This window comes from Aulostomus chinensis, chromosome 10, assembly GCF_037954235.1.
Source record: "Aulostomus chinensis isolate RoL2024-O1b breed Wild chromosome 10, RoL_Achi_v1.0, whole genome shotgun sequence".
Classification (NCBI taxonomy): domain Eukaryota; kingdom Metazoa; phylum Chordata; class Actinopteri; order Syngnathiformes; family Aulostomidae; genus Aulostomus; species Aulostomus chinensis.
In genome coordinates this window covers 16,053,344-16,074,028 of record NC_141329.1, presented here as the reverse complement: position 1 = coordinate 16,074,028, position 20,685 = coordinate 16,053,344, and the positions used below count along the sequence as shown (strand labels likewise).

General features: G+C 39.4%; 1 protein-coding gene across 5 annotated transcripts in view; it reads left to right on the top strand.

Moving 5' to 3' along the window:
* Nucleotides 1-20,685, top strand: part of bcas3 (BCAS3 microtubule associated cell migration factor) — a 408,395-nt gene that overhangs the window by 40,061 nt on the left and 347,649 nt on the right. For all 5 annotated transcript variants that reach the window (XM_086216159.1, XM_086216158.1, XM_086216161.1 and 2 more), the window contains exons 8-13: nt 3,999-4,106; nt 4,199-4,275; nt 7,558-7,634; nt 8,275-8,358; nt 11,508-11,678; nt 17,867-17,960. In XM_086216159.1, coding sequence (XP_086072285.1) covers nt 3,999-4,106; nt 4,199-4,275; nt 7,558-7,634; nt 8,275-8,358; nt 11,508-11,678; nt 17,867-17,960 — 611 coding nt within the window. The remainder of the gene's footprint in view (nt 1-3,998; nt 4,107-4,198; nt 4,276-7,557; nt 7,635-8,274; nt 8,359-11,507; nt 11,679-17,866; nt 17,961-20,685) is intronic.

The window sequence follows — 20,685 nt, the reverse complement described above, 5'->3', positions numbered from 1 at the left end:
TTTGGCAGTTTTCATGTTGAACTAAAGAGCCACTTGTGAAATGGTATGTCAGGTTGATTTGGTGCAAATACTTTTTTTCTGAGACCTTTCTGTCTTGTCAAATATAATATTCTAGTGAGTTCTTGTTGAGTATTGGCATATACTGTCAGTTTTTTGCAGTTTTACTGAAAAGCCCATAGTGGTAGATCCTTAGTGGAGATTTCAGAAGTTTAGCAGTTACTGGGGTTGCCAGCCTGCACTTTGTAAACTGCGCTAGTATTTGTTTAGCATTTCCACAGCATGTAATTGTCATTTGTATTTGGGAAGCTTGTAAAACTTTGCCCCAGTCGGAAATGTGGTGACGTTCCTTCCCTGTAAATGAATTTATTTGCCTTCTTTTAATTCCCCCACAGGCCTCGATATATGCTTTCCACAGCCACATGAGCTCTTGTGGTTTTGAACCCCTGGTTTAGTTCACATTCATAAAAGGATGTGAGCTGATTTTCTTTGCTAGAGTGAAAGTACTCATGGAATACACTCGGCATTGATGTGAGAATTAAAATAACAGATGTCAACTTATTTGATCAAGGAGGAAGTTCAGTGACTAGACTAATGATAATGACGTGGTAATAAGACACACTCCATTTATAATAGTACTTAATGACCATTGTAAATGGTTGTTTGTTTAAGATTAAGACACACACATGGGTGTAAAAATCCCATTAAACATTTTTTTTTATGAAGTTTCCAATCTGGCGAAGTGCTGCAGGGCACAGGATACTATGGGGCAAAGAGAGGTTTAGCATGCTGGTTGTTGTTACAAAAACTACTTCTGCTGGTCAGTTCAGAGCTTCTGTCTGGAATAAATATCACAACAATCATGGGATGAATTACTATACAACTAAATTTCTTTCATCACCACACTACAGGTGGATTGACATTTGTAGTTTCATGGGATCCATCTACATATCTTCAATGCAAAGCAATTTAGTAAAAATACAACACTTCATATCCTAAGAACATCAATCTTAATCCATGTAGCGCCATCACTGGGACAAAATTCCACTTAGTACAATAATTTGGCTTTTGTCCAGATATCTGAAAATGTCTTATTTCTTTTAAGTGCTTATTGGTACATATGAGGAGAAGCCCATAGGTTACAGAGGTTGTAAAAATATGTAAATAGTTCAGTGTGTAAAGAAGTATAGCTACCTTGGGGTCTTGGAAAAATACTGTATACTGTATATTGATTCTATGTTTTGGTCCTCTCAATTTTCCTTAAACAAATAACCAAAGACATTGTTTTTCTTTTGTTATTTAGCATTTTGCATTTTACTGAAGCTTAGGTTTTCTCTTATGGATAATGTGTTCATATCCTGGGGGTGTCCTGTTGTTGGCAGGGCTACACGTTTTCTCCTTAATTTCTTTTGTCGCTCCTTGTTCTAGCTGTGAGAGTTCATGAGCAATGCTGCCTTTCCTTGATCTCCCTCATTTTGTATCCGTTCAGACCCAAGGGCCAGTTTGAGTAATAGTAATTGACACATTGATCTAATAGGGCCATCATAATAGGGCTATTACTGAGCTGGGGAATGGTGCCCGGCGTCACCTTAACATGTGCAACAACTGACATCCTGCCAAGGTCCATAATGATAATTGTGATTTACCCTTGCTTTCAACCTATGCCCCAATGTCCCCGGCATCAGGAAATCATATTATATCTGACCCTGCACTGCCTCCATTAGAACTGGGTCATTTGTTAAAATACTGCAAAAGCAAAACAATTGAACTCTGTGCCATTTTGATTCTATAATAGAGGGTTATCATTGTCCCCTTGAATCAATTCCAGCGGCCCATTTTTCGAGGTAGAGCTTTGAATTGGATTGATCGGACTCTGATAATGCTGAAATCGATGATGCAGCCGCCTGAAAGTAAATTATCGTTGAGTGAAATGTTTGTATTCATCTTGATGCCTGTATTCTTGATTGGTAATGGTAGCAGTGCTTATGTCGTTAGGTGCTCTGAAATGTTAACAGAAACATGAACCGTCAGGGCTGTATGCTATGATGGAATCATGAATCATAATTTACTTAAAACTTTCCTGTGACAACCATTTTATCTTGTGAGCTTTCTGTGGGACTGGAGGGAGAAATACATGACACACCCTTGGCATCATTGCTTTCCAGCTGCTAGCTAGAAACATACGGTAAAAATAATTGGTTGTCAAAGCCTTTGATGTTAGCAAACTTGTGTGTGCATCTTGGTTTGGGTGATGGCTTCATCACTGGGTGATGGTGTCCTGTTTATGCCTGTGGTGACAGCTTCAGATGTGAATTTGCCCAAAGGAGCAAAATTTTCTCCAGCTGTGCGCAAAGTTTCCATACCATGTTCTCTGGGGTTGTGAATGCCCATGACTTAAGTTAAGTAAAAATTTTACAACAAATAACTGACCATATTAGATGAAACACAGAGTTCATGTGTTAAGTACAGTTTGCTTCTCATCTCTGTGATTTGAATGGTGATCAATGAATGGAGCCACTTGCCTCAGTCTTAGCCCAAGGCTGATCTCCCCTCTTAAAGCCATCTACAGTGGATCTGGGCTTTACAGTATGTCTGTTTGGAATTCAGCATGGTGCTCCCCAGGAAAACAATGTTGCTTTTCCATGTGGTTGATAATCATTTTTGGATTCAGTGTCATCTCTTCCTTTGGAATGGAGTATGAATTGTATAAAAATGAAATACAAGGGACTAAAAAGTGAATGTGCATTAACATACTAACTTAACATAAATCATTCACAGTCGATGGCTGCAATCAAATGCAAGCTAATTTGACAGTTGTGCAATTAATTTGATTATCACAAGCTAATCAATTTTCCTTTTCATTTAACACTTCCAGAAATGTGGTACTTCTGTTGTTCGGGTTATAATGTGCTCTGATATTTTTTGTCCACCCCATTGACATACATGAGGAAGACCAAATATTAGAAACACATTTCAATATAATACTTTAGTCGAGGGGGGGGGGGTGAAGATTTAAAAGCTATGTAAAAGAAGAATTAATTGCTGTTAAAAGAGTTGATTATTGGACTGCACGAGATTGCAGATGCACTGTACCCAAGAAAATGACAAGCATATATTTTTAGTTGTTCAGTGTCATGCTCCTCCTTAAAGCAGGAACCCTATTTTTTTCTACACATTGATTAATGGTGTTTATAAACAATTGAGCTTCATTGTAACTCTAAAATATGAGACCAATGCGTCCTGTGAAAAAGCCATCCATGCTGAGACTGATGAAGCACATAACTGCACTTAGTATGCACACAGCCTAAATACACTGTTGAAAGCAACTACTCCCTGTGGCTCAGGATTAAAAACGAACATTTCACTTCACCCCTATATCCTCAGCCAACATGGCACCAAGCTTTCAATGGATGAATATGGAAGGGGCATGTAGGACAGTATTGGTAGTGCAGGGACAGTCACTTGATTAAGATTTATAGCTAAGTGGTCCTTGCCTAGCAGCCAGTGCTGGCTGTTGGACAGTGTTCCGGTAGATGTGTTGCTTCCTAAAACTTTACTAATGTGCTCTTAAATGAATGCAAAGTGCTATATATTATTCTGTAGTTTGTTAGAATTATACATTTTGACATAGACAAACAAAACATTAATGTCTTCAATGACTAGATGGCTAACTGATGGTTGTCACACTGTTTGCCTGGGTTGGACCTCTGGGAAGGGAAGTCTGACAGCTGCACTCAGCTCTGATAACTGCAGTGTGAATCCTAAAAAAAAATCTAGTTTTAAATTACAAAAAAGATGAACTAACAGTGTCAGTCCTTAAAATATCTTGTATGAGTGCACAACCCTAAACCAGTTCACACAGCTATACCATTCACCAATTGTGTCGTTGTGTTTGTAGACATGTTCTGATGTATGATTGTGCTACTCCAGTAGACCAACCTAATCCATAGTAATTTGAGGAATAACACAACTGACAGCATTTGTGTCTCCATTTTTTTCAGGACAAGCCCTCCTTACTGTTGTGCTGACCTGTACTCTCTACGGACAGGCGAAATGGTCAAATCAATTCAGTTCAAGACACAGATTTATGATCTACACTGTAACAAACAGTATGTTGGATCACCCCATTGATGAAAACTTCTTATCTTCAAGATATGCTGCATGTTATAACTGTATTTTTGCCTGTTCTCATTTTTTACAGTATTCTTGCTGTCAGCCTACAAGAGAAGATTGCAGCATTTGATAGCTGCACCTTCACCAAGAAGTTCTTTGTTACAAGTAAGGAACTTACTCACTTTAATTTTCAAGCATTTACTTTGCTGGTGTTTTATTTAATCCTGAATGTATCCTGTATAATTTTAAATGTCAAATTCAAATTCTGATGAATATTCATACTAATCTTGGCCTTTGATCAATAATGGTAATGAAAAAACAATAATTATGTAGATGATATCAAAGTTGGTGGTTTATTACTCCTATGACCTAAAATCTTTAATGATGAGACATAGGTGTTTTAAGGATTTCCTTGATGTAATTGTAACAGTTTTGTGTCATCACATTAGTTCTAAATAAAATGTCGATGGCTCTGTCATGCTACTATAACATAAACCAAAAAATATAAAGCAGATCCTTAATCCCAACACACTCAGCCACCAAGACTTGTTTTGCCTTTTGACTAAACTGCTTTTATCTAAACTCGATGTGAGGCCCTCCATGTAAAGCTTGAGTCAGAAGAACAGTTTACAAAACAGCTCTCGCATCTACCTTGTTGTACCTGCCATGTCTGTTATAACCAGTCCAGACCATATTACAAGGCTGTTGCTGTCCACTTAAGTCATTGACTGGAGTAAACTGACCTTACTGGCTGGCTTTAATGTGTCTCCTCTTTGTCTGCCTGCCCCTTCCTATCAGTGTCTGGCTCACAGGAAACCAAACATGCTCAATGGTTATTAATAGTTTCTCAATGCATTGGGCCTCCCTTACATAATGTTGTTTGGTCTTTTTGGGCAGTAACAGCAGTAAACAAAGTGTCCTGTGATGTGTGGCGCTCTGGTTTGGATCTTCCAAACATTTTCTTTTCTTTTTTTTTGTATTCAAGTAGTGTGCACTCTCAGCTGGGATCCAGTCATCACCAACTAGACAGCCTTTTAGCTTGATTTAACAGTCATGTACTCGCAGCATGGCTCTTGTGCTTGCAACCAATATCCCTCTGGTTGGTTCAACTCTTGAAAAATCATGTGGATTGCCATGAAATCTGAAAGACATTCATACTGTCTAAAGCATTAAGCCACTCTACTGACATGTCATAGAGTCAGAGTGACACAGTACTTAAGAGGTACCATGACTTGGATGCCTGAGGATGTTCACCAACTACATCTAATCAAAGACACTGACTCACACACAATAAATCTTGACCAATAGTGTGGAGATTCAAAATTATATTTAGCATTCACTGACCTCAGATCCATGTGGGTCATGTCCTTTTCCAATGTGTTGCTTTGTTTGTTGTTGTGCAACCATCTCATTCTAATGACTGTCTCAGTAATGCTTTGTTGTATGAGGATTTGGTACTCAAAGTCAAGGTTACTGTGACTCTACAAAACAAATTAAGGACCACAACTCACTGTGGAATCACAGTATTGTATTAAGTGGATTTCTTCAACTTTAGGACAAACTTGAATGGTGTTGGGATAGTTAAAATATTTCAGACCACTGTAGTGCCCTTGAGCAAACTGCTCCATTGGAGCTGCTCAGTGGAAGTAGATCAGACTGCAGTGGTTGTACGGAGCAGCTTCCAGGTGTGACTCTATGACTGTGTGAGTGTGATCAGAGAGTATTGCTCTCGGTGAAATTCCCCTTACTCTTTAGCCCTAAAATGATCAACAGCTCAGAAGTCTGGAAGTTTCACTTGCTATTCACAACAAGATTTAGATTGTTGTAAGCTTTTTAAGTTTTAACTGATAAAAGTAGCCCAGTTTTGCTCATTTGATGTCATTACCCCAAAAGGTGAAAAGTTTCCCCAGTGATGCATTTAGGAAGTCACTTGAGACCATTGGATTGCAAAGATCCCTAACATGCCAATCAACAGCTGAGCAACAATCCAATCCTAGTCATTAGGGTACTCAAACTTGTCTGTGTCGTTCTGGAATACTTGGGTTTTTTTTTTTTTTTTTTTTTTGGTATTATGTTTTGTTGTTGTTGCTTACCTCTCTCACTCTCCATGAGACTCTTAACAGATTTTGCATATGAATACACAATCTGTCAGCACATAGAAAGATGTGTGTACCAGAAGTGTTCTGGTTTCTGTCATCTGAATTAACGGGATATCAGAATGAGGACCATCTATTACTTTTCTGAATAAAGGTCTTTTAGGGTTTGACCTTCAAAAGCCTGAGGACCGCTTTCAACTCCTTTGATTCCACCCATCATGTCTGTTTCCTCTCCTCTCTCAGCCCACTGCTCTCAACCCAGGATGTCAAACACATGTTATCTCACTGCCTAGGCTCCCCTGGGCCTCAGAGGGGTACAAAAGGCTTCTCTGGCTTTACCAGCAGCCCTTGTGGCTTACCTCAAACTCCCTCTCTCCCCACCAGGCCCCTCCCCAACACAGCACACTAAATTACTGTCTCCCCACCTCATCTGCTCTGCGGGCACTAAATTATTGTCAGCCAGGCATTGCCCTCACACTTCCACGCCCTTACATCAGCTCATAGGGTGACTATGCATGTGCATGTGTTCTATGGGGGCCTTGAACACAGCATTATTACATTGACATTATTTTGCACATGTTTTTATTGTCATTTTCTGTATCTACTCTCTTTTAGATAAATTTATAACAAAATTCCGCTTCTGGTCTCTAAAGCGTAGTACAAGTTATATACATCAGTTTATGTTCACCTCCACATCTGTCAAAGTGGAAAGACAAAAAATATTCTGACATCCAAGAAATTTACAGTCAAGTAACATTCCGAATCCAGATCATGTTATTCAGGGCTCTATTAGACTTGTTTCCATCCTATCATCCTATAATCAAAACACCAAATGTGGAAATGTTCTTTGGAAGAATGATACCCCCCCCCCCCCCCCCCCAAGAGCTTTAGAGACTTATAGAATTTATACCATGGTCCAGTGAAATTGTTCTGATATGTTACTAATTGTATGTTGTTTTTCCTTTAAATTATTATCAGTCTGTATCTTTTGTGTGCTGTTTATTATTATTTAAAGCTATATTATTTCAGTTGGTGGTTGACTGGTGTGCTTATGTGTAAATGTATGTGTTATCCCTGCAGTGATTCTGTTTGTTAAGAAGTAGCCATTCCATCATCCATTCCAGACACACATCCAGAGATATGAATGTCATAGCACTCCCCAAAACTTTGACAAGCATATTAATGATTTAAGATTCATTGGTTTCACTCATTCTCCAGAGATGAGATTATGAAAATGTCTGCATAAGGTTTTTTCTGACTAACTGTTGGTTTATTTGCCAAAATATTTAAGAATGTGTGTATTTCTGTTTGAATTCATCAACTAAATAGAGTTGGCTTTTTGTGTTGTCAGGCTGCTATCCCTGCCCTGGCCCCAGCCTCAATCCAATAGCTCTTGGAAGCCGCTGGCTAGCTTATGCAGAGAACAAGGTAGTACGTACACACACACACACACACACACACACACACACACACACACACACACACACACACACACACACACACACACTCTTATCCATTGAAGAAGGATGCATTTACAATCCTTAAAAAAGGCATTTTTATCTATTTTCTGCCTCTTTAATCTGTCTGGATAAACGACTCATTCCACGAAGAGTCCACTAGAGATGATAACATTTGGAAAGCAACAGATGCAAGAGTTTTCTGTTTTATTCTTTTAATGGGATTGATAAGTATTTATATAAAAAAAACAGAATGTTCTATTTACACAATCTGCAAAGCTTTTAATAAAAAAATCTTGTTTAATGCTGGTCCACTCAACTAATTGACAGATAGGGTCACTGTTTTGTGGCTGTCCAAGGATTTCCAGAAATGACTAAATCTTTTTTTTTGAACAGTGAGAGTAATGCTTTGACTGATTCATTTAAGCCTAACTGTATTTGAAATGAAACCAGTGCATGTTGGCTTTTTTGTAGTGTAATGACTCTTTGAGAGCAAAACCAACTCCCCCTTGAAAGTGATGAGGAGAGTCTTTTGAATGTTTGAGATATAATTTTCCTTTTTATCCATCTTCTGTAGACTTCTATATGCCTTTTTCTCTGTGTTTTTGCAGTTGATCAGATGTCACCAGTCTCGTGGAGGAGCCTGTGATGATAACTCACAGTCATATACAGCAACGGTGATCAATGCTGCCAAAGTATGTTACAATAGACACTTAAACTTGGTCTTATTTATGATATAGTTTCTTATTTAAGCTTTGCAGATTTCCACCAGCTGTGTATCATTATCTTGAAGGCACTATGTATTAATGAACACTATCTCATATCTCTCCATGTTGCCTGAGGTCTCCTTCTTTGGTGAAAGTGTGCTGGGTGATGCAGCAGACTCTCTGTTTTGTTTGAAATGCACATTGTTGTCTGATGGTTAGTGGTCACCAGGGCTGTGTAAAGACCTGAAGAGGGCGGGGCTGAGAGTTAAACCTGTTGAATTATAGCCATGGAAATTCAGAGGGAATATCAAATGTGTGTCTGTCTCCATGTGTGTATGTACAGACCACCATTGAAATTGATCAGGTAGAGCAACACAATATACATAATATTTGATTTCAATGAAAGTTGTTCATTCCTACCTCCTGGCTAGATTGTGCAGGGCGGTACGGTGGTGCAGTGGTTAGCACTGTCACCTCACAGCAAGAAGGTTTCGGGTTCGAGTCCTGGCTCGGGCATGGGATCTTTCTGTTTGGAGTTTGCATGTTCTCCCTGTACCTGTGTGGGTTCTCTCCAGGTACTCTGGCTTCCTACCACAGTCCAAAGACATGCAAATGGGGACTAGGCTAATTGAAGATTCTAAATTGCCCGTAGGTGTGGCTGTGAGTGTGAATGGTTGTCTGTCTATATGTGTTGGCCCTGTGATGGACTGGCGACCCATCCAGGGTTTACCCTGCCTCTCGCCCGAAGCCCGCTGGGATAGGCACCAGCACCCCCGCGACCCTTAACAGGATAAATGGAAGAAAATGAATGGATGGATGGATGGATGGATAGATTATGCAGTATATTATAACATCTTGTGTTATGTTGACTCTGCAGGCATTGTTTCATGCTTTTCAAAATTTTAAGAATAAAACAACTAAAATCACATGGACATTCTCCCTTGAGTTACTTGAAATTTTACATGGATTGAAATTATTTTCAAAAAGAAAGATGCTATTGTTCTCTTTATGGTGTAAATTAAGGATGAATTAATACTCTCTTCTCTTTATGGTGTGAGTGCAGGATGAATATGTGTTCAGACTCACCTGTACTGTCATAAACATGCACAGAATCATTTTCGCTAAAAAGCAGCAAACACAAGATTCTAAGTTTGGCAACGTAATCCATCCTCAAAATATGTTAGGAAAAACGTGCAGATGCTGAATGCAGCTCATTCATTTTAACCCTAGATTCATTACTAAGAGAGCCTAGATCATTTTTTAACAATTTGAGATTCGTTTAATTGTTTATTTTTGTTGTGTGGTCGAACTAAAAAACAAAAGATCAGATTCAGATTGTTGCTGCAACTGTTTTAAGTTTATTTGGTCTGTCTCTGTTAAAATAAAGAAGCACATATTAGAATATTTTTAGCTCTGCTGACACCATCTGTAAATGTAGTGACATTGGATCCACCTGGCCTGCCTGGCTGACTTCAGCTGAGCTTATGAGACACTTCATCAACCTGCCTGTCTGTTTTTCACACTGTAATCACTCTCTTTCTCTCTAGTGGTCCTGTTTCTCTCTTCTCCACAGGGGAAGTAGCCCTCTGATACCAGGTTAAATTAACTCATAGTCTAATTTAGGTGGTCTTCAGCTTCCAAGCTACCTTTTTCAAGGTACTAGTCTATTTTTCTATTAGGTCACAATGGAAAAGCTAATAACTTTACAAAAAGCAAGCCTATCTGTCCCTATTCACTTAATGAGTGCTCATAGTTAATGTGAGAGAAGTCTCATTCATGTGTAAGTGGTTGTATACATTTAAAGCAGCAGTGTGTTGCTAAAAGGCTAGCAGTATAGCAGAGGGTAGACAGTGGTAGAAGCTATTGATATGCAGACAGGCAGTCTGCTTGTCTGCCCTCTCATCATTTAGGACCATATATCTCAATACAGATGACATGGCATCTCCTGGCTTGTGGCGCGACACACTGGCTCTTACTGCTGACGTCCAGAGACATGGGTTGGGGGTAGCATTAAAGTGTAATGGCTTTTGTTAATAAGAAAGATAAAGGAGACAGTGCAACAGCTCTGACCAATAACATTAGCTTCTTGTAATTTGTTGTGTTAGGGAAATTTGTGTCATATTGGTCCTGTTGCCTGTCACTCCTGTGGAAGTCCATGATGGAGAAAGATGTTTCAAATAAATCAGGTTGTAATTTGTTTAGATGGTAACATATGCGTGTGTGTGTGTGTGTGTGTGTGTGTGTGTGTGTGTGTGTGTGTGTGTGTGTTTTTTCATGGGCTTTTGTCAGCCATCAGACATGCTCTGCCTCCCTTCTCAACAGTAGATCAATAGTCCCTGTTTGAATGACCACTAAAACTCCACAACTACAGTGATTAGAAAACACATTAGTGTTGATCAATTAGGAGCCAAACGCCTCCCTTAATAATTGATGGCTCTTCTAGCAATTTACACACGCGCACACACACACACACACATACACAAACACACACACAAATGCAAGTGTTCACATGCACACAGGCTGCAAACACTGTTAGTGTGCCTGGCCAAGTGGCAACAAGAGACAGTGGGTGATCCTCAGACCCAACAAATGCGAGGCGCCACTCAGTATTGACAAGGCCGCCTAGTCTGAATGCCCGTTACACTCTCCGGGGCCCCTTTGGCGCTTACATACACACAGACACACAGTCACACACATTTGACTCCATTAGGCAAAGACAGTGTAGTAGGCAAGATAGACTCCACTTAAGCAGCACTATCCATTTCCCTTAATCGAGCCACAGAGGTGTGTTTGAGCCAGACACCCTGGCTGGGCCTTAAACGGACACAGAGGAGCCAGCCCCACATGGAGACACACACACACACACACACACACACACACACACATATGTGTCTCCCACAGCTGCAATGCTACAAGTCATCAGTATTACAAATTATCAGCAAACATGGAGCGAACCTGCTCACCCTCATGCATGTAATCGCACATGCACTTAGCTCCCCTCCCCAATACATCTTCATACTGAGTAACTGTAAACTGTGCTATATGATCTAGTAATGTTACACCTGTTTTGTCTGACTTAAACTATATCATTGTCAACTTTGTCTCTTTTTCATGCTGTTTCATCTTTTTCCCTATAGACTCTCAAGACAGGCCTAACCATGGTGGGGAAAGTTGTCACTCAGTTGGCAGGCACCCTGCCAGCAGGTACTCCAGATGAGGAGGGCCCACCTCACAGTGCCAGCCGTCGTGGCCTTCATAACCCTGGTGTGGTCACCATCATTGACACACACAGTGTTGGTGAAGGACAGGTCAGTTATTTATTTTGCTCTTTTATGTTATTTGAAAAAACTCACATTATTGAAGTGTGCTTAGGGCAACCTGGAACAACTCCTATGGCCTCAAACTAGGAAACATGACCATAGATACAGCATGCTGGATATAGAATATGGAATGACAACCTTATGCAGATATAAAAGGCTCATTCTAAACTAAATAAAACACTTCTCTGTTCTACTTACTTACTGCTCTTCCAGTTTGAAATTAAAGGACTCACATGAATGAGGATGTTGAAAATAATACATAATGAACCAAATTGCAATAAATGCCCTGAAACCAACACGCTGCTTGCTGCATAGTCTCTGACTACGCATAATGTTTCTCCTCCTGCATGCCAGCTCTGTCTAAGACTACCTTGAGTTTGCTTCTGATAATGGGCATTGGTTGTAACATGTTTCTTCTTACTTCATTATAAATTTAAATCATGTTTTCTTTAGATAGGAAAAAGGCTCATCATAAACTTAAAAATAAAAGTAAGTTGTTAGAGATATTTCAACTTAAGAAAAATGTAGTGTAATGTTCACATTGGTTGTATGTCTACTCTGAACTGTTAGCATGGGTCCTGAGATGAAAAGCAGCTCTTGCACCAGCTGTGTGATCCCAGTTAAAGGGAGTTTTTGGAGCAAACCAGAAACATTGCATTTCAGTTGTATGCCTGCAACAGGGATCTTGACAATTGACCATCAACATTTTTCAGGTCATATTTGAGCTCCAGGGGATTCTTGGACTGAAGTTGAAAACATTTTCTTAAGGTTTTCCGGACATGTTGCGTTCATGTGAAATGACAGTGACCTTGAAATTTGACCACCAAAAATTTTTTCCTGTTAATCCTTGAGTCATAGTAGACGTTTGAAACAACTTTAAATAAACGTTTACTAAAGGCACTCTGGAGATATTCTGTTAATAAAAATTGGACAGACAGACAGACATATATATGAATGGGTGGATCGACAGACAGAGAAAAACCCAAAACATAAAGCCTTGCTTGTGTGGAGGCATAAACTTTTGACAGTGTTCTCCATCTGTATTATTAGAAGACCAAAAAGGGGAAATATGTGTTGGAAGAAGAGTCAAGTAGAGTTACACTGGCATGAATAATGTCTGAAAAGAAAACATTAAAGCTGAGCTTTAGGGTTGTTGTGGACCACCTACTTCAATGACACTTGGTTATTCTTTGTTTTTTCTGTTTTTTTTTTGTTTTTCCATTGTCCCCTGTTTTTCTCCCCAAATATACATCGCCAGTTCACCTTTCCAAGCTGGTTGGTGCTTTACCCCTTCTGTACCACTCTGGGGAGTATCACAGATTATCACGCGTTTTCTCTGTCGCATATGGAGTTGTTAAATGCATTTTTTCTTCTAACAAAAAGAGTTTCATGGGGGGGGTAGTGTGTGAGAGGATTACACTATTCTTTCATATCTCCTAGTGGGTCTGTTTCACTATAAATCTCTAATATTCAAAACAGATATTATTCTTCTTAATTGACAGCATCCACTTTTGCATCACAGCAAAATATTTGTAACATACACACAAACACGCGAAAGATTTAGATGCCTATGTGGCTTGTTGGGAAACGGGTAAATCTCCAAGGTGGCATGCAGCAAGAAAAAAACTCATTCCCTTACTCAGCCGTCTTCGTGGCTGGCAATAATAAAAGCTGCAATCTGCATCCTTCCAGACCGGCGCCACAGCCTCAGGTGAAAAATTAAGTCTTCCCCACTCACTCGTTGGCCATTCAAAGTCCTCATTTATTTTGGTCATCCCCACGCCCTCCATCCAGGTATACGTAAGTCATTAATCATCAGGTACATCAAAACTCCTCCCCCAGCATCCACACTAGCAGAGACAGAGCCCCTCGCTGACATTTCATGACATTGTTTAGCACTATTGAGTGAGAAGTAGAATTATATGATTTTGATATACATATAAACTTTGAATTACAGTCTTTCAGTTTAAGTAACACCTGCCTTAAATATGGAGAGATGCATTTTGCAACAAATTAAACATTTTCTGTGTCAATCAGTTGAAGACAAGAATACAGCATTATTGTTACATGACTTGATATGAAACAGCATGTACTTTCTGATAGTGTTTTAAAATTAAGATGAAAAGACATACTTCATGCTTATGATTTCTCTCATTACAATATGATCAGGAGTTGGGTCAAAAAGCAGATGCTTATATCCATCCATTTTCTTTACTGCTTATCCATTAAAGGTTGCAGAGTGGCCTGGAGCCTATCCCAGCTGACATTGGGCAAGAAGCGGGGTAGATCCTAGACAGGTTGCCAGTCTGTCACAGGGCAGTTGCTTACAGCTAAACTGAATAGATAGACTAGCAGTAAGTAAGGGTCTCTCTTTTCTTGTGTTTCTTGTTGGCTGCTTCCTTAAATGTCCTTTCCCATCTTTTCACCACAGTCACAATGTAGCTTTTTGTGCATAGTCAGCTAAAGTTACGCAGTGCAGCAGCAGGCCTTTAGAGTCAAGTCAGTTTTATTTATATCTCGCCAAATCCCAACAAATGTTATCTCATGACACTTTACAAGTAGAGCAGGTCTGGTACCACACTCCTTCAATGAATTTACACCCAACAATTCTCCATGAGCAAGCACATCAGGCAACAGCAGCGATGAAAACCTTAACTGGCAGGAACGTCGAGCAGATCCAGGCTCAATGGGGACGGCCTTCTGCTTTGACCGGTTGGGGGTAAAGAGAGCAGGAGAGCAGGGCAGAGACAAAGACAGATAGCGGAGGACAACAAATATACAGAAGGAAAGAGAGGGACAGAGAAAAAGAGAGAGAGAAAGGGAAGAGAATGATGGACACATGGGGATTTGAGCAGGTGGAGCTACGGGTGGCAGCTTGAGCCTCATCAGGTCTGTAGCCTCCTCCTGCAGTACCCAGGATCTGATCTGATGTCTGCATCCTGGACCGAAACTGGAAGACGGTTTCACAGGAGGGGAGCTTGATAACTGACGGCTCTGGTTCCCATTCTACTTTTAGAAACTCTAGGAAACATAAGTAACCCTGCATCCTGGGAGCAAAGGGTTCTAGCTGGGCAATAAAGGACAATGAGCTCTGTCAAATATGAAGGTGCCTGATTGTTGAGGACTTTGTATGTTAGAGGGAGAATTTTGAATTCTATTCTGAATTTGACAGGGAGACAATGCAGAGAAGTCAGTACAGGAGAGATATGGTCTCTTCTACTTTAGAGCATGAGAGGGAAAGAAAAAGACAATGTTCTTCTTATCTTGAGACAATCAAAAAACATGCTGAAACTTACAGTATTTTAATGTAGAAATACAGCAAGAGGGTGTTTTGATTGAATTTTGTGTTTATTTGCAATAATAATGACCTGGACTATATGATATTCAGAGGCGTTTTGGATGTTTTGGCCACTACCCCACCCCTAAAGTGTCCGGTAAGTAGATAGAAAACAAACAGATTTGAAGATATGATGTGTCAAATGCTGAATTAAATTGATTGTAGTCTTTTCTATTTGATTTTTAACATTTCACTACAAATCATGAAAAAAATCACATTAGAATTAAATTCTAAACCTTTAAAATTTTTATTTACATGAAAAAAATAATGAATTACACAATATTTAATTGCTTGAAATAAATCAAGAAATACACAATTTAGTAGCAGTAAAAAATAAAATACTCACAAATTAAATTGTATCAAATTTTAAACATGTTCCTTGTTTTAAATGACAGTAAGGTGCTATCTTAGTAATACTGTATATTCACCATGATCGATAATAAAAAGGTATTATTTTCCCATTTGGGAAGACAAACCTACCAAAGTACTTATGGCCCAATGGCAAGCTGAAGCCATTGGACAAAGCAGTGCTCATTTAGCCTCACAGCTTTGATTATATTAGCTCTATTATCTGTGTGACGCAAACTTGATGTGTCTGACAAGATAATAAGACATTTGAGCGTATTTTAACTCTCATGCAATGATCTTTCCTGTATGATCATCGTTTGTTTTTTTTTTGGAATGGATAGAATATCAGGTAATGAACAAAACTGTGGGCGTACTGCCTTTTATGGAAATAAGTTTTTGACATACTTTGCAGATAAAAGTGTTTGGCACAACATATTCTTTGTGATATCCAAGCCACTCCCAGGTGATTGATAGAGCTGTTTTTCTTCTTAATAAAGTCATCAGTCTCCATCTCCGATTCTTAATCTCATTGCACATGTTCATTTTCTGTCACTCTCTGCATGCATACCTCCCACCGTTTTTGATACAAGAAAGCACACCCAGCCCTGAAGTTGCAGTCAATTTTTTTGAAACCAAAAAAAAAAGTTCACTTTTAAATATTTTTTCTGTTTAAATAAAGAGAAAGTTGCATACTCAGTAGTATTAATCGTTAAGTAATTTTGATCTTTTCTTTTTTTTGGAATGATGTTTCATTTTCTGCATATCTAACTCTTTTTGATGACCACACTGCACATATGTACTTTACTTTGTTGAAATTAATTCAGTCATTACGTTGTTCTTTCACTACAGCATTTGTAATAACCACAAAGCAAAAAAAAAAAAACCTCATGAATTCAAATCTTTAAGATTTGATGAAATAAATCAAATTGTTTGAAGCATGCAGGTTGCCTTTAACAGATCTCCTCTTAACATCTCAGGAAATTCTAAAAGCTTTTTATCCCCTTTATTTTGCTCATTCACTATAAACCATGATTAATCACACTGTAGTAGCTGTCAAAAATCTTAATGAGAGGCATGTTCACATACATAGTACAGCTTATCAGTGATGTATTCACCTCACACACAGTGTTTTCTCTTTGATTTTGACTGTAGCTGTCCTGTAGCCAGTGTGTTGACTTACAAGCTGGAAGTAAGCCTTCAGAAGCAGGCCTGCACTCTCTCACCAGCTGGCAACTAGTAACTGTATACTGGCTATAAATGCCAAGCAGGGAGAGAGTTAAAACTAGCAGGCAAGGAGAAATGGATGGTATAAAGAAGAGTGAGAGGGAATGAGGTGGTGGTGGGGCAGTAGAAGGCAAATATAGATGGGGGCTGGGGTGTAATTTTTGGTGGAATGGGAAAAGGCAGGAATATGATTGAGTTGAGTTCCTATGTCAGTGTGGCAGTGCAGGATATTCCGTTCTCTTTGAAAGGCCTTATTTGGAACAACAGCTCATAACACAGAGGCTTACTCTCTCCCCTGTGTAACATGCCCAGTTCTCTGGAGGACACTCTTGTTTCAAAGGGCTCCTGCAGGATTCCCTCACAGAACAACACTGTCTGACTGCACTGCAATAAAAGTGATCTGCTTCATGTCACCAGTCTGTTTCTGTTCTTTCTCCTCTACCCTTTTTCTTTTTTCACTGGTTATTTTGCAGTCTCAGATGAAGGTCTTTCGTGTTGAAAGTGGTCTCTCTTACACTGACACAGTCCTGCATAAAATGGCCTTATGTTTAGACTTATATTTAATCTTTATTCTGTGACTAAAGACATCTTCTGCCATCTTCTGCTCTGGGGTCACTCTTTGTCCGATTGAAACCAGGCTTGACAACAGACTGAATGCAAATATAGAAGAGCAGCCTCTGTTTGTGTGTTATAATCTCATTTATCTAAGCATGTTTCAGAAATAGCAAGCCAGAGTTTCAATGCCAGTTTCTTCCTGTTTACAGGAAAACATGCTTTCCAGAGTTTTCAAGTCATATATGAACTGTTTCCATATCCTTGTCACTGATGTTGGATTATACCCAATGCACTCAGTGCAGGCTCCTAAGCCTACTAAGTGGTTGTAAAATGTAGCTCTGTTTATGATTTATACTAGCTTTGATGCATCTCAGAGGAACACTGTCTCGACAACAGGTAGTATGCTAATTTATTTATTTATTAATCTATTTTTTGCCACAAGAGGGCAATGGCTCATTCTCAAAAGCACTGAACAACCAGAATTGTAGGGTGATGTCAAAGAACACAGCTCAGTGTGGTGATGATATCAGCATGTGATGCTATAGACCAAACCAAAATGTGAAGAGAAATCCTTGAGCTGGGGAAAGTCCCTCTCTGGGTCTAATGTTCTTATTGTTTGACAATTATTTGAACTTTTGTATGTGTGCGTGCGTGCGTGCGTGTGTGTGCGTGCGTGCGCGTGTGTGTGTGTGTCTGTGTCTGTGTTCTGTAGGTTTTAGTGAGTGAGGACTCGGATGGAGAAGGAGTTGTGGCTCACTTCCCAGCTCATGACAAACCCATATCCTGCATGCAATTCAACCCCAGTGGTAAGAAACACTCATACACACACATGTACTTTTGAAGAAGGAGTTACTACACTGTATGAAAGTTGTAAAGACATAGAAAGCAGCAGAGGCCAGTCCAAGGCACTGATAAACACATGTGTTGGGCTCACATGTAGCCACCTGTAGCTAAATTCAGACCTCATAGACTTTGTTGCTTTGTATTCTTCTATTGCATCCAATCATGACTGGATTTAGTTTCCCAACACATCATTACACCAGCTTCAATGTGTGGTTTTGATTTATTTTTTTCAAAGTTTTATTTAGCATGGCAGTCTCTCTTTTTGTACCTTTAGCTTGCAAGACTTAAATTGAATCATTCTTGGAGTGTTTATAGATGACCCTGCTCAGGTTTGTTACAAAAATGACTTCTTAGCACTCCTGGTTGGATATTGTAACCTAAATAACAGCAGGGCTTAACAACAGGAGGTCTTTGATGAAGGACAATACAGTTAGATATTTCTTACTTGCATTTTACATTGAAGGAGCATAACAGCATTCACCTCTCCTCTGATTTGGGTGAACAGATTCAAGGCCAAAAAAACCTAAAAAACAACCTAGTCCTACACTTCCCGTAATCTTATCTATGTCTTGGAATATCCCATATATTTTCAAATCCCTCACCACCTGTCTTTTCTTACCCACCCTCTCTATATATTCCATACCAACAATAGCCACAGATTGGGGCTGGAAATAAATGTCAGAAACAAAAATATTCCCGTTATTGCACTTTGCTGATGAAGTGTACTGTAGTGATCAGTACCTCATCACCATATTGTTTTACTTTCCTCAACTTTCTCAACATTGCTGGCCTCCACCCCAAAACTAAGGGCACAGTAGATGCTTTGTAAGTGTTACTGTGGAAGCTCCTCATTCTGTGTTTCATGTGCTCACTTGTGTTTTTTTTTTTTGTTTTACCCCTCTGGCGTGTTTGTGTGTAACTGGGAATGTTCATGTATTTTATGCTATGTGTGTTGTGTGTGCACGTGTAGTTAATAAGGGAGCTGATGACAGATGGCTCTCTCCTCATGACCTCCAAGTTCCAAGAATCGTCATCTGTCCTACACTTAGGACTGAACTCAGAAGCTTTACCTGAGCAGAAACAGGATGATATTGCAGACAAAGATGGATAAGATATGTTTTGCTAGACTCCTCCTGTCGTCCTCTTCTCTAAAAGTGAATGCATACGACAGCACAGTGCAGCTATTGGCATGAACATCCATCCCATCTTTAACAAAGCAAAACAGCACAATAAAATAGTTCATGTACACACAAATAGCTGTACCAGGCCCACAAATGCATTTTTACATCCTGATTCACATCTTTGTGACTCAAAGATGCAGAAAGAACCAGCCACATATATTAGCTTAGAGCTAATTTCTAACAACAGCTATATCAGCAAAGCAATACCATTTATCAACTCCTAAGTGCATTGTTTGTATTTCTTCTTAATACAGCAGTATGATCAGAAAGACACCCCTTACCATGACACACACCAAGAAAGAATAACTATGTTTGGCGTGACTATGAAGAATCACGGACAAGTGCATGCAAGTTGTGTAAACCCAAAGGGCCACATGGTTCAGGTTTGGCTATATTTCAGACATGTCCAAACCACAGGGCTTGTTTGTTGATTACTGAGCATACTGGATTAAGAATTTGTGGATTTCACAGTCTGATGTGCTCAGAAATTTGCAAGCAGATGGTTTTTGGGCAGTTTTACTGCTACTTTTTTGCTGTTGTTGTTGACAGCCATTTAGAACCATTATAGCTAACTTTATGTAGCTGGCTCTTTCTGCATTCTGGAGTCACTAAGAAGTGTTGCAGAAGGGAAAAACAACCCTGTGAGCTCAAGACAGCTATTTGTGAGTACTTGGCAATAAAGAAAATTTTGGGTGAAATGTAGGGTAGGGAACCTTAACTTTTCTCTCGCAGTTTAAGTAATATGGATGCATTTACTCCACTTCATCAGTCAATTAATCATTACCAGATTTTTAAAGCCTAAAATATGAAAGCAAGCACCAACCTCAAAAATGTTTGTAACAGTGAAGACATTGTTTGGGCCTAATAGCCTAAGAAACATTCTTAGAGTCACAACTGCTTATATTCACAACCTTCTGTAGCCCCTGGCCTTCCTGTTCAGTGACATACTCTCAAATATCTCCACTAACACAAGTGCAAAATCACTAATATCTGCTTCAAAGTAACCTTGACAACTGTGAGGTAACTGTAGAAGTGTCAGGATCAATGTATATGTTACTTATTTCAAATAAACAGATTCAACCCTAACCTTCCAGGCCCCCAAATGGGGGACTTTTGGGTTTGAGAGTTTGAAATTCTTCTGACTCATTTTATCATTGCACTTGGAGTGTGTACAGACACATCAGTGAATCTTTTTTGGACAGTGCTCTTTTCCCTTGTTGTGATCAAAGGGCTGCACTCATTAATATTTATCTTCTATTAATTTTCATCTCTATGATTCCTGTTGTGGGGTGTCCCATTACTGATACAACCTACTGTAAATCCTAAGTGACTGAGTCAATTCAGTGCTCTGGATGGAATTGAACTCTTTCAAAGGAGTCAGAGGATAAAGCTTTTCCCAAACTACTTTCCTGTCCTTATTGAGGCTCCCTTCTCAGTGTCCAAGCTTGACATGATGGCACAAGCAAGTAAGATGGGCTTAGCAGGAAACAATGATGTGACTCAAACT